Source organism: Bactrocera latifrons, unplaced genomic scaffold (genome assembly GCF_001853355.1).
Source record: "Bactrocera latifrons isolate USDA-ARS-PBARC rearing strain unplaced genomic scaffold, ASM185335v1 scaffold_50, whole genome shotgun sequence".
Classification (NCBI taxonomy): Eukaryota; Metazoa; Arthropoda; class Insecta; order Diptera; family Tephritidae; genus Bactrocera; species Bactrocera latifrons.
The window spans coordinates 1,640,466-1,655,322 of NW_017537157.1; the positions used below are offsets into that span (position 1 = coordinate 1,640,466).

The window sequence follows — 14,857 nt, forward strand, 5'->3', positions numbered from 1 at the left end:
ATTAATTTCGATTTTTAATTAGGCGTCCGAATTACCAAAAAATTTTGTTTTAACTTTTTTTAATAGAATATAAAATCTTAAAAATATCCTTAAGGTAAATCAGACAAAATTTTTTTTTTTTTTTTTAAATTACCTCAAACAGTCATTTCTTCGCGTTTCGACATACTTAATCACGAACTAATAACTTAATTTGCTAAAAATAGCATAAAATATTTCACGTTTATAAGCAATGTATTTTAGAAATGATTAAAAAACTTAAATTTCCAGCTAAAAATAATACGCAAACTGAAAATCCAAAACTAAGGCATGCGGTTTTATGACTTTACACATTCAGAAATGTTTTTCAGTGGAATTCAAATGCTTTTCATTTCATATACGCCAAGAGTTTGCCAAGACACAGCGTGTTTATTCGCATTGTGTGTGACTAGCTGGTTTGTTGCCGCAATTTTTGGCTTAGAATGTTCGCTATCTGCTTGCAATGCTTTATATTTTGCATCGCCAACATTTGCGCATGCGCTCTCATAACATGTGTCGCAACACCATGTCACCGAAAGCATGTCGCTATGTGCTTACAACCAAACCTATTTATGTAATGTGTGTATCCAGTATGAATAAAATACTTACTTATTCAAAAATATTTATGTCCTTATACATAAGTAATATGTATAAATAACCCTAACCTGTTTTTTTTTTTTTTTTGTAAATTATTCTTTTTTTTTTTTTTTTTTTTTTTGTAAAAATTTGTACGGCTGGAGGTTTTTTATTCAAAATGATTTTAAAATCTCTTTTAAAAAGGAAAGAAATTTTTGAAATAAATGTTTGAAGTTATAAAATCCGGCGCAACCTCATATGTTTGCTCTCTAACTGCGATGAATGACCGTATTACAGCATCATAACTAATTGCTCAGCTGGAAGTGGTCTCGTCAGTAACCCAAAAAAAACAAATATGATTTTATTTAATAAGATATAGGAAAACCGCCTGCAACCTCCACATACCTTGAAGTATTATACACTCGTCTCAGCTAGGAAACTTTCATGGAAGTCTAATATCGAGGAGAGAGTAAGAAAGGCATTGATTGTTTTGTACATATGCATAGAACCCATTAGAAAAAAAGTGCAGCTCACTACTCCTACCCTCCATCGTCTTCTATCCACTCACAAATTCCCTCGCAGGTATGTGGCTACAGGAAGAGCCGCCAGAGTTTGGTTTAGCGACTCCGGGATCCAAGACATCTGTTATGAAATCATAGCGTCATGTTCACTTAGAAACCAAGATTCTTGAGTCTGATGTGTACATATAGTATATGGACACAATATGCGGAATGATATTCAGTACCATGGTTGGTGTGGACCTTAATACCACACGCACACATGCTAATGAGCGCCGTTCGTTGAACGCTATGAAACTTTCTTGCATGTGTGGTGTTTTCTAGGGCCGTTCCACCAAATAAAGTCTTCATAAAATATTACGAGCTTGACTATGGTTTCGTGGAACCAGAGATCCTTTCGGTCCAAGATCGATCTTAAGAGATCCAGCAAGCTCCTTGCGTTCAGTAAGACTTGTTTTTCGCTAGTTGCGGGATTTAACAGAGCATTGCCTTATCGGTGTTCAGGCTGCCAAGTAAGGAATCTTGCCGGAAGCCTGCTGCCGAAGGTATATGGAAGAGGACAAGATGAAGATCACAAACCAGATCAAGGTTTAAGCACTTAGGAGATCAGAGTTTCAAATTGGAATATAAATTAAACGCCTAAAGAAATTTTTATTGTCCACAGGCGCTTTACCGATATTCTGTTTATTATTATTCTATTTTTATGGCTTTACCAAGGCCTGCTTATACCATAGTAGTCCAAGTGCTATCCCTAGACATGGATATCCATTGTGAACTGACATAAACATTTCTGAAATTAAATAAAGTGGTAGAGAGTGTAAGGGAGAGTAAAGTTTGGAGAATTCTCTTAGGGATTTATATAAAATCGGAAAAATTAATATTTTGAGAATTTTGAAGTATTTTACGAATAATTTAAATTTATTTATTTTAGTTCAACAATCCCGATCTTATCTAAAGCCACTTTCAATCCATAGAAAAGTCCGACAATTGCTGTCAAGAATTTCAACTTCGATGCTTGCAATTTACCTTTCCTTACAGACGTCAATATTCTATAGAGTCAACAGCTTGGTATGTTAATTGAAATTCCACACACGTAGCTAGCTACATAATTAACCCTTCGCCATGCAAATATATATGACACACAATGCAACCCTGTCAAATCTAGCATACCCGTGCCATTGTTATTCACTTCACAGTTGATCGTTAATGTTTGTGCGCCCAATAAGGCTACTGAATGCATACTCGCCATATTTTCAGAAGTCATTGTTCGAGTTCTTTATTTGTATGTTTGAAGTCTGCGTTAGCACCTTTAGCAAATAGTAGTGCGCACACATAAGCACACAGCTTTTTGCGCCTCACGTACGGCGTTGAAACCAAAAGTTGTTATGTCTACTGGAGACACACAAACACACATGCATTCATATATGTTTACCACTTTTTGTTGTTGCATATGAGCAAGTGAGACGGTTTTCGTATCACCTGTCAGTGATTTTGCGCTTTTCAATTGCTGTATTTGTTTACCTGCACATACATGCGCACGTATGTACATATATAAATAAGTGTGTGCGCCGACAATTAGCTTCGGCTTGGTGGCTCGTGCCGGTGCTTTTTCAAGAGGACGCTTGAAGTGCGCATTTGAAGCATGACGCGAAGGTATTAACTCAGAACAAAAACAATAACAATAATGTTAATATTAAGCAACAACAACAATATTAATAGTAATTGTCACTTTTAATGTGAATTCGTTTTATTTTGTCCAGCTGGAAGATTTACTTCTTAAATATTTCCCTACATGAACACATATGTCTACGAAGTAGCCTTCTCTGAAATCAAGCATATTAACGTTTAGATCACATTTTCATACAATTACCTTAGTGTTACGATTGAGCAAGTTACCATCACTACCCAATAATTCGGCGTTTCCTAATCCTTTAGCTTTGAACTTAAATGGTCCTCAATATGATCCTCGCTTTCAAGAGGAATGGGATAGGGACGAGGTGGACAGAGACGCAGTTATAAGCATCCGAGCAAGCAGAAAATACTATAAAATGCAAACCTTTGTATAGGAAAAGAATCGCAACTATCGGTCGAGGCTTTTGGTGATGGTTTTTAAATTGATGAACTTCATCAGAAGCAGAGGGTGGTTCAGAGAGGATCTAATGCAGAGAGTAGATTTTAGTCCCGATAGTTTGATAAAAGTTCTGCTAAAAACCTAGCTGCGTCAGCAGATGGTACCTTCGGACACAGTCGGTAACAAGAAAATCGCAGGAACTACGATTTAATGGATAAAGCGACTAGGCGAAGACTTTTATGCATCTTAGATCGATAAGCATATTTTTTTACGACATAGTACATCATTATTTGTGGTGTACTGCGAACCAAGCCAATTATGGCGCTGAATGCCCTGCTGTATATAGCATCGGTGGACAAGATGTACGGCCAAAAAAGCTGCCCTCAGACTTAGAAAATCTTTATTCTAATATTCTTGGATTACCAGGGAAGAACTCGCTGGATCAAATTTTACGAGGAGGGTTGGTGGAGGAGTCCAGCTCCAGTTTTAAGTTTCCAAGCGGTAGCAAATCTACTGCTCCGGAGCGCAGACCCCTTCAAAGTGATGACTATTTACTTCCATTGTAGGACAGCTATATGAGCCTTGAGTTCGCAAACTACGTGAACACGACTAATAAAGTGATGTCTCGTACTAGCTGGATAAAATTTTACGAGGAGGGTTGATGAAGTAGTAAACTGTCGAGAACTTTCCATCAGCTCCAGTTTTAGACTTCCAAACGGTAACAGTAGATCTACTGCTCCGGAGCGCAAACTACATCAGAGTTATGACTATATATTCACTTCCCTATTAGGACATCGATGTTAGCCTTAAATTCGCAGACTATGTGATCACGACTATTGAAGGGATATCTGGACTCCTTAGTCTAGTTCGGATACCATGCCATAGTGGTTTTGCAGGCAAATGTAAGACTGATTGCTAGGATAGGTAATTCAGTACGAATAACGCCGGAATGGGAAAGGGTAGGAGTTCCGTACGCTTCTTGTGATTTACTACTGGACTATTGGCGCTCAAACCAATTCCACAAGCGTTTGTCTCTACCAATAACTGTGAACTCTGAAGGACCTTTTGATCCATGGTAAATCGGAAGAGAATTATGGAGGTTTCACTTAACAAGGTTAATTTTTAAGAGTGGTAGGAGTTATAGCCGGTGATTGTCCAGTCGGGTTTCATGCTTTAAGATTAAACATCTCACCGACTACCAACTGTTTGGAAGAAGATGAAATAGAATTATCTCAACACTTCCTACTTAAATGTCCCGATTTTGCCAGGAGGCATGTCATGATTTTGCCAGATGGCATCGTAAACTTTTAGACATCCAGGTGAAACAGCGAATATAAAAATGAAAAAGCTAATCAGATTTGTCATAGTTTTAGGGAGTTTTGCTGATATCCATCTATAGAAGTTTTCAATCTGGCTTCACAAAGTACTATACAAAACACTACAAGTGTGTTCCCTCTCCCTGTTGAGGGATCAGCCATCTAAGCTAACCATCCAAAGTATGTAGAATCGCTCGACATGTGTAGTTGAAAGCTTCTGTTAACTAATTCGCCATTTTTTGAACAAATATTTGCACCATTTTCTCAATGTTTTACACATTATTTTATACACATTATATTATATTTTTTTAACTTATATATTTATAACATATCATATGGATAATACTAAATTAAAAAAATATGCAGTTTTTTTCTTTTCCTTTAACTTATCTAACTTACTAACCTACCATGAGGAAATTGAAAAACTTTGATATATGGAGCCACCATAATGCGAATGCGCAACTTCCTGTGATTAGAGTTGAACTCATTTCAGATACATAGTATAACTCGACTTAATAGTACTACCAACGATCTTATGGTAACACAACAACAACACCATAATGTTTTTGTTACTGTTGCTACAATTGCAAATGCGTCACGCTACTGTCAAAGTGGCAAATGCAATTATTTTGACATTAATGATGAATAAAACATGCGATGAGTCGCTTGAAATGAGCCGGTGGCTTGCTTACATTCACACACACACACACACGTACACACATGCGCTTAAGTATTTTATAATACCACATCGTCGTGTGCTTTCGGCCGTGTGTCTGGCTGGGCATTAAAAGTAAAGCAGACTAGTGCAAAAACAGTACATCATTGTTGTTGTTGGGTACAATTTTTTTTTTTTTTTTTGTGTATTTCACGCTATTTTAGCCAGCAGCAGTGTACTGAAGGCGCATCGCTGGTGAACAGCGCAAAGAAGTGAATTTAGAGTCAAGTAAGTGGCGACGTCTGCGCACTGTCTGCCACAACGCACACAAATCGCCGCACACAGACACTCCCATAAGTGCAAGACGACGGAAACAAATAGAGCAACAACTTTGGACTGCCCTTCGTCGCCACGCCAAAGTGAACGTTGACATGCCTTTGTCACGAATGGTTAACTCAATGATAATGGCAGCAAGAGCACAATAATAATGAGCAAAGCAAATAATAAATTATAATTACAGACAAACAACAAAATCAAGCATATCATAATCATCATTTGAGATTTGTTGTGTAAAACTTTGTGAATATACATATGTATTTGTAATATCACACAAAAACACATCAAAAAAGTAGTTCAACTGACGACGACTCAAGGTCATTCGCAGCACGGCGTGGCGCTTTATAGCCGCAACAACAATTGCCAGACTATTTTTACTATCTCCATTACAAAGCACAACCTTTAGTTTATTTAAATTTACTGTGCCTAACTATTGAAGCATAAAATTCACTTTTTTTAACAAATATTTTTGATTTTTTACAAATATTTTTAATTTTTTTTATACAAATCAATCCACTGACATGCATTTTGTAGCTATTATTGAGGTGTAATAAACCGTGGAAAGCTGGTAAATATTTGTTAAGTAACCAACTTTAGAGCTGCGTTTTAATAAAACACTAAAAATAAAAGAAAAACATTTTTCTTCGCAATTTTGACGTAATTGTTTATACGTTGGTATATTTCCTGTTATTAAATTGCTCAGCCTAGCAGAATACACATAAGCGGTGATTACCTTTTGAAGTTTTGTTATATTTTTGAGACACATGAGCGGCTATCTAACAATTGCTAATATACATATTTTCGAGCGCATAAGTTTAGCTGAAAGAAAACTTTGTAAAATTAAATTTCTTCTTCTTTATTGGTATAAAATCGCTTACGTATAGCCGAGTTTACAACAGCTCACCAGTCGGCCTTCCTTTTCACTGTTTGCCGACCATTGGAGATTCCAAGTGTAGCCAGGTCCTTCTCGACCAAGTGTTTCCGTTTTCTGCTTCCTCCGGAGGTACTGAGTTGACTACTTTCAGAGCTGAAGTCCTTTGGTCCATTCAGACAGCATGACCTAGCCAACGTAGCCGCTGTCTCATAATTAGCTGAAATATGTCAGTGTCGTCGTATATCTCGTAACGCTCATCATTTCTTCGGATGCGATACTCGGCGTGCGCAATGCGCAAAGAACCATAAATGTTCCGCAGAACCTTTCTCTCGAAAACTCGAAACGTCGACTCATCAGAAGTTGTCATTGTCCATGACAATAATTTCAGTAGTTTCGCAAAGAAAGTAAAAGGCCAAGTGAAAAGTACCCGACCTACTCTGGTAAAACACATTAAAAAAAAAATCGTTTTTTTTTTTATTCAAAATAGTTAAAACTTCCCAATATAATATTTTTATTATGATTTGTTCTTTGCTTCGAAATAGGCCTCAGTTTCGGCTTCCCAGCGGGCATACTTTTGAGATCTCAGAACATGTATTTCCTGTTCTGGGGGCCAAACCTGGAGAATACGGTGGAATCGAAAGCAATTCAAAGCCCAATTCATTCAAATTTCGACATCGTTTTCATTGACTTGTGACACATTACAATGTCTTCGTGAAACAGCACTTCATTTTTCATTCATTCTTTTTCCTCAAATGCGGGCATTTTTCGGCGATTTCGTTCTTCAAATGGTCCAATAACGCTATGTAATAGTCGCTGTTGATGGTTCTTTTTTTCTTTCTTTTTTTTTCAAGGTAGTTAATAAAATCTATACCATGCGCATCCCAAAATACAGACGCCATAACCTGGCCAGCCTACTGTTACACTTTTCCACGCTATGGAGCAGGTTCATCGTATGCAGTCCACTCGGATAACTGTCGATTGAACTTCGGATTGAAATGATGAAGCCATGTTTCGTCCATTGTTCAACAACTCAACAACTCACAACAACTTAATTTTACGGTTATCCATAATTATTTTGTGGACTTTTTTAATGTTTTCGTCAGTGACAAACTCTTTTGGTCGTCCACTGTTTCCACTACAAACAATCCTTGATGGTAGATTTTCATGGATCAGAATCTAGAAACTCGTCAGCAAGCCAAATATTTTCTTCAACTGTAAAAAGTTTATCCCAAATTTCGTGAAGATATCCCGTCAAATAAAAAGGTTTATCATAAAAAGCGAACAATCATCATTTATGTACATATATATAATATTTTATAGGGTTTCCCACGTTACCTTTTTGGTGTTACAAGCTTCCAAGTAAACTTAATATACCCTCTACATTATCATTATGAACGTGTTTTGAAAAAAATTATAAAAGCCTGAGGAGTTGCATATTACCGTTTCCATAACATAATTTAAGATCTACTATAGCCTTTCAAGAAATATAACATACATGTGACTTAAAAAACAAAATTTTTTAGTAATAAATTAAGCTGACCAACAACCTAATACTATACAACCGACCACAATGTACAAAATATAAAAATCTCAATTATTAAATATCGGTTCTAATAAATTCAAAATATATACTTATATAACAAGTAGAAATTCTGTACCGAAAGTTAATTTAAAATTCTCATTTTGCTCAGAGTCACTTAAATACTACTTTCTACTCTCCTTGCAGGACCTTTACTACATTGCCTTGGGTTATCCCGAAAAGGAATTGAACACAGATATCGCATTAATAACCGGCGGAGGTAATGGACTCGGTCGATTGCTCGCGCAACGCCTGGGCAAAATGGGCAGCAAAGTAGTCATTTGGGACATAAGTGAAGAAGGTAAGTAATGAGAAGGAGAGAAGAAGCATATTTTGAGACTGCCAAGCACGCAGAACTTTTATATTTGCGAAATTTGACGATAAAGAAGAAAGCCAGTTCTTAGTTGTTATTAGTTACAATTTCCAAAACTTTCAAATATCTTTAGACATATGCTTTGTTCTTTTTTTTTTATTTTAGTTTAAAGCATTTGGTATAACTTGAACTGAAAAATGCTATCCTTAATTTCAGGTATCAAGGAGACCATCGAAATGGTCGAAGCGGAGGGCGGCTACTGCAAGGGCTATGTTGTCGACATTTCCAAAAAGGAAGAAGTGTACAAGGCAGCGGAAGTCATCCGAAATGAAATTGGCGATGTAAGTACAAAAGTAGAAAAATGAAAATTTTGCTTTTTTCTAGAAATACCAATAATAAAATATGGCAAAGGTTGTAACGTGAGTTCCATCTCTGTAGTGAGGGCACAATCGAGCTAAGATCGCGGTACATTCCTCGTTTATCAATACAATGTCTGTAGTAGTTACAACTCTTTGACAGCTATCATTGGAGTCATGCTAAATAAATGTAATATAATTAGTATATAGTTTTAACAACAGTTGTTTGCAAAGTGATGTGAATCGATTAGCGATAGATTAAGTATTTAGTAATCGGGACATTTTTCGAGTTCTAAACGAACTGCTACTTTTCAATTATGAGTGTAAATTTATTTTTCAGGACGTTTGAGGGGGCTTCAACTAACTTAGTTCAACAAAGAGAGTTCATACGGTAGCACTTTTGTTGATTCGCTGCGAAACTGTTTGTTGCCTGGCTCGCAGATAGCTTGTCAAAGCAAGCATTATTTCTAATATCAAAGTGCACTCGATATATAAAATATTTTTAATTTGACAGCGTTAAGTCTCTTTTGTATTTAATTATATAAACTACACTTAAAGATTGTATAAGTACAGCTACCAGTTTTAGTCTACTAGCCTTGAATGCGATGTAAATAGAAGCATTCATTGCAACAACTGTGGCAACAACACAATTACTGCTGAAAGCTCGTACTTCAACTTGATTTACATACAAATGTATAAGATTTGAAGTATACAACTTGAACTTGTTTTAATTTATATGTAAATGATACTATAGCATAAGCTGCCATACAAACTCAAGTCTTTGTATGGAAAACTTCATTATTTGACACGATATCTTCATGAAATTTCTCATGGATTATTGTACAAGCCAATGATATAATCCTACCTTAACAAATCAGAGTTCATCGAAATCGTTCGAGCCGTTCCTAAGTCATAAATACTGTAACTAAACTGACTTTATTTTTATTATCATCTATAGTTTGTACATAAACTTCATACACACTTTGTAAGCAACCAATAAATTTAATACCTTTAAAAAGCATTCCACAACGCTGCAGCTGGTGATAAAAGTAACACAAACACACCTTTTCTTAAATAAAAACAAATATTAAAATTAGCTTACGCAATCGCCGCCAGTCATAACAAGATAGTAAAAACAAAATAAACTGAAATAAGCAAAATGTTGCCAAAATGCATAGGAAACGCTCGCCTTGGCATCAATATTGCGGTTGACCGGCACGCATGCGGCATGAACTGACGCCCAGAATGGCTGCAAACTAATGTCCAATAACCAAAATCTATCTGCATACATACATACATATGTATGTATTATAAAACTTGTTGCACGCTTCTAAATTGCAGTTTCGCAAGAACTTGTTTGAATATTGAATGGCATTATTAAGTATATTTATTAGCCCAGATTGTTAGTAAATAAAGAGTTAAGATAAAAGTGTTCATTGTCAGAACAAAGTTCGTATGCGAATCTTGGTAAGCTTGTGGTATAAAATATCGAAAAAATTAACCAAATGAAATGCTACCATATACAATGAACTAATATATGTACTTACATAAAATATTTCCTGTTTTCTAAGTTATTATGAGCCCTAAATTGTCCTAAGATTTCTGAAGAAAGCAAAGGTAATATGGATTTTTTTCTTATGAATTCGGCAAATTTCACATAGATGATGCACTTCCCAAAATCAAATATAGTAAGAGGTTACTTAAGGTTAGGTTAGGATAGATGGCTGATTCCTAGGCATGGTTAGGAATCACATTTAGATTGTTTTGTATAATTCTTTGTARAGCCAGACGAAAATAAATCACGTAGCTGGATATCAGCTATCGGCAAAACGCCTTGAGACTACCACCTAACTGCGTAGGTCTTTTATTTTTTTCGCATTTTCATGACGTCCGATGTCTTTTTGCCTTGATCTTGATTCTAAGTCATTTTCTTCCATAAAGCTGATGTAGCTGGCATCTGGTAAAATGTTCAATATTAATACATTAATCCCGATCGGACATTGTCCGATTAGAACTTCTGCAACCATTGAAAGGTGGACCTTACTGAGAGTGGAGAGTTCACTAGACCTGCTCCGATTTACCCTAGGATAGAAGGACCTTGACCCTGCACAGTTGCTGGTAGCTTGCAGAGCTATCCTTAGGACCAAAAATCCAGTAGTGAGCACCAATAAGCCATCGTAGCCCCTACCACATCCCCTTCCGCATTTAATGAGATATAACTACCTGTTCTAGCAAGTTTATCAGCCTTACAGTTTCCTGCAATGCCTCTCCGGTCTGGTACCTAAAGCAATCTAAGCATAAAATAATACGAGGTATCGCAACTAGACATCCTTTCAATAGTCCTGAGCACACAATCGTCAAGCTCTAAGCTAACATAACTTTAAAGTATATGGTCACCACTCTGAAGAAGTCTGCACTCTATAGCAGTAGTTCTGCTATTACTGCTTGGAGGGCACTGCTGTGGTCAGGAAGCCTTATAATGGACCTAATGGAAAGTTTGCTGGAGTTTACACCTCCACCAACCGTACTCGCAAGCATTTATCTATCCGTAAAAGAACTTACCGCCCTCTTCTCTAGCGAGTTCTTCCCATACCACCCTTGAAGTATTGAAACTAAAGTGTGAGAAGATTCCAGAGTACCCAGATTCGTAGTCATCTATCTATCTATCTATGAAATATGTTAATACAGACGCAAGATCTTCAGTTAAAGTTACTGGTTTAGGTCCTGGCAGACCCTTCAAATGCGGAATCTTACAATAATTAATAAGTTAACTTCCGAACCAGAATATTTCGTGTCTAACACATACTATCTATACACATCCGTCTACATTTTATAATTAGACACGACTCATTTCCCGTACGTCTTCTAGGTATCTTTGTTGATCAACAATGCTGGTGTGGTATCTGGTCGTCTTCTCTTGGATACGCCTGATCACCTTATTGAGCGTTCGTTCAACGTTAATGTCATGGCGCATTTCTGGGTGAGTTCTTAACCATACAACGAGATAAAAAATATGCATAACTGTATATTATAAATATATTCTTTCCAATTTGGTGTCATGCCACAGACCACCAAAGCATTCCTACCCAAAATGATCGAGCATCAACGCGGACACATTGCAACCATAGCTTCACTGGCCGGCCACGTCGGCATTACCAAACTGGTCGACTATTGTGCTAGCAAATTTGCGGCGGTAAGTAACTGGTATAACCAGCTATAATATTATTAATAATTTCCATGCAAGAATAAGGCATCTGATTTGAGTTTTATACATTTGTTCGCTTCAGGTTGGCTTTGACGAAGCATTGCGTTTGGAATTGGACGTCCTCGGCCATAGTAACATTCAGACCACCTGCATTTGTCCGTTCTTCATTCAGGCAACCGGCATGTTCGACGATGTTAACGCCAGGTAAATAACCCAAACTTAAAACTAATAATCGGCTCACAATGCAATCCGAACTCAAACAAAATGTGAATTTTTTGTACAGATGGGTACCCACATTGAACCCCAACGCTGTAGCTGATCGCATCATAGTGGCGATAAAGAAGAACGAAAAGATCACAATCATACCCGGTTACATTCGTCTGCTGCTTACACTTAAATGGTAACTAAATTTTAAAATTTTGGTAAAAAAAAAAAACAATATTAAAGCATTTTTTCTCTTTTCTACCGCAGGACCTTCCCTTGGGGCTGTGTGGGTGGTCTACTGCGTCGTCTTGTGCCAGATGCGGCGCCACATGGTGTCGCTCAGAAGCCATTACCCACAGACGTGTCCACTAAACAACAGCAACAACATGAGCAGAGCGTCACAGTCGCCGCCGCTGCCACCAAAGTCGCCCACACCAGCTTAATCACGAAGCACACGACCGATCTATGCACAGATTTCAGTGAAACGCTGCCGAAGACCGCCTCGTTGCTGGTGCAACGTACACCGTCGCTGGGCGAGCGTGTTCTCTGAGATTCGCTGCTGCATTTCGCCTTGAACTTATTAAGCGGCTTTGGCATTTCGTTCTAGGATCAGTGCGCATCAGCTGGCGCACTTGTCTAGTGATATTACGTTTACTTAGTATTATGTTATTAATTGTAATTAGTTTAGATTCTAACGGCTTAGGATACGGTTACGAGTATAAATATAAGGCGCTATGAACAATAACTTTTAAGTTACGGATTGTTCCATAAAATACTTATACTATATATACTAGTGGATCCGGCCACGCGTTGCTGTGGTATACATTTTATACAATTATTCAAATAATAAACTATTCAATACAATGAAAATATTATTTACGAATAAAGGCGAAAAACGTTTTTGTCGGTATAAGCATAAAAGGGATTGTACTTGAGGTATAATTTTCGAAAAGTTAAATAATAACTAACCGCTGATAATTGGCGCTTGGCAGACATTGAAAAAATTGCCCTTAATATTTGGCATTTTACTGAAAATTATAATTACAGTTCAACTTCCGCAACTCGCATCACCATAATTGACAAAAACTTCGAGTTAGAGATACTTCGGGTTAAGGATGGATATTTGTATGAAATTTTACTTCTGTTGCCGATTCAAGAGTTCGAGTTATGGAGTACTTCGAGTTATGGAAGTTCAACTGTGTTATATAATTTTTTTTTTTTTTGGGATTGTGAATACATGCGTTTAGAAATATAAATAGTGAAATCTCTCATAAATAGACACTAACGACCGATTTGGATTATCCTATCTTCTAAGTTGTTTCAAACTGGACACATTGTGCTAAATTTTGCTAAAATCGGTTCAATAGTTTAGAAGTCCATCGCGAACAAAGAACGTGACACGTAATTTTTATACACGAAGATATACTCGTCGGTGTATATATACACATGCAAATGTAGATATATAATATATTTATGCAGGTACTTCAGGCAACCGTTCGAAAGTGTAATATAGCCAAAACAATCAATCGAATAAAAAATAAGTTTAGTCTGAAGTTTTAATTTTTGCATTTTTATTTCGCTTATAAAGAAAACTTTTTAGACATGTGGTGTTCACGATACACACATATGTCTTGTGTTTTATGACCTGATAATTTGAGAACGCTCTCTGCGATATAGTTCAAAGGGTCTTAAGTCTAGCAAAGGGATGGTGCAATATGTCGGATTAAATATAAGCCCATCACAAATAACTGTCGTGCTTTTTATAAAGCGAAGATCTCGAATTGCAAAGACACATCAATGGCCCTTCTTCCAAAAGACGGCGTTGCGAAGAGGAGAAACTTTAGAAGGAAGTAGAGTGACTCCACGCGCGACCTAGTACTGAAGGGCAGCTCTATCCTGTGGATAACGAAAACAGTAGAAGGCATTGGAGGAGGCATTGCGGAACATAAAGGGGTAGCCGACACTGAGTTGACTGATGAACTAGCCCGCGGAGCGTCCAGAATGATGGAGTCAGTACCATACAGTACAGTGGGACTCCGGACCATAAAGGAGTTGGCCTGAATGGAGAATAGAGTGGAGAAAAACGGTACTGGCAGCAGGCAGCAGGAATGTGCCACGCCAAGCTACTACTACTGGGAGGGCACAACATTGCAAGTTTTACAGATATGATCCTGAGACAAATTACTTCTTCCTTTCTATACAGCTCACTGCAGGCTCAGAAAGCCCTCATCTAACATGGGCAAACTGCCGGGTTTGGACATGGAACCGGAAACTCCAGAACAGCTATTTCTAGATTGCCCAGCAATTTGTAAACGCAGGCTTAAAGCTCTTTGAATTCCATTTACCTGGATATGAATTGTCCAGAGTGATGGACCTTTGTGACCATATGCGATATAAGAGAGGGCACAGTAGACCATAGATCGTAGTGCAAAACCTTTCAGGAACGGGCCGGCATCGATGTTACCTTCTGTTGGCATTGGCTATATGTCTTATAGTGCTGTATCCAGCTAACTCCAACTGCACAGAAGCTAATATATCCTTCACAGGTGCATTTCTTTTAGTAACTACATATGTGTTCAGTTTGAATGGAAGCTATATGCCATAATAATCCGATCTCAAAAATTTGTTCGGATTATTACCTTATACAGTAATCCATGTCAAATTTCGTGAAGATACCACGACAAATGCGAATGGAAAGCCCTTGATTCCGATCGTTCGATTTGTATGGCAGCTATATGCTATAGTGAGCCGATCTGAACAATTTATTCGGAGATTACATTGTTGTCTTAGAAAATTATCTATACCAAATTTCGTGAATATATCTTGTCAAATGTAAAAG

The 14,857-nt window shown here is 37.3% G+C and overlaps 1 protein-coding gene across 2 annotated transcripts in view; it reads left to right on the forward strand.

Annotated features, from left to right (window-relative positions):
* The window catches only part of LOC108973827 (estradiol 17-beta-dehydrogenase 11), a 37,978-nt gene extending 25,118 nt beyond the window's left edge, over positions 1 to 12,860 (forward strand). For both annotated transcript variants that reach the window (XM_018941320.1, XM_018941319.1), the window contains 7 exons: positions 8,088 to 8,241; positions 8,470 to 8,594; positions 11,479 to 11,589; positions 11,677 to 11,802; positions 11,897 to 12,018; positions 12,098 to 12,214; positions 12,286 to 12,860. In XM_018941320.1, coding sequence (XP_018796865.1) covers positions 8,088 to 8,241; positions 8,470 to 8,594; positions 11,479 to 11,589; positions 11,677 to 11,802; positions 11,897 to 12,018; positions 12,098 to 12,214; positions 12,286 to 12,568 — 1,038 coding nt within the window. In that variant the 3' untranslated portion in view covers positions 12,569 to 12,860. The remainder of the gene's footprint in view (positions 1 to 8,087; positions 8,242 to 8,469; positions 8,595 to 11,478; positions 11,590 to 11,676; positions 11,803 to 11,896; positions 12,019 to 12,097; positions 12,215 to 12,285) is intronic.
* The last annotated feature ends 1,997 nt before the right edge of the window (positions 12,861 to 14,857 follow it).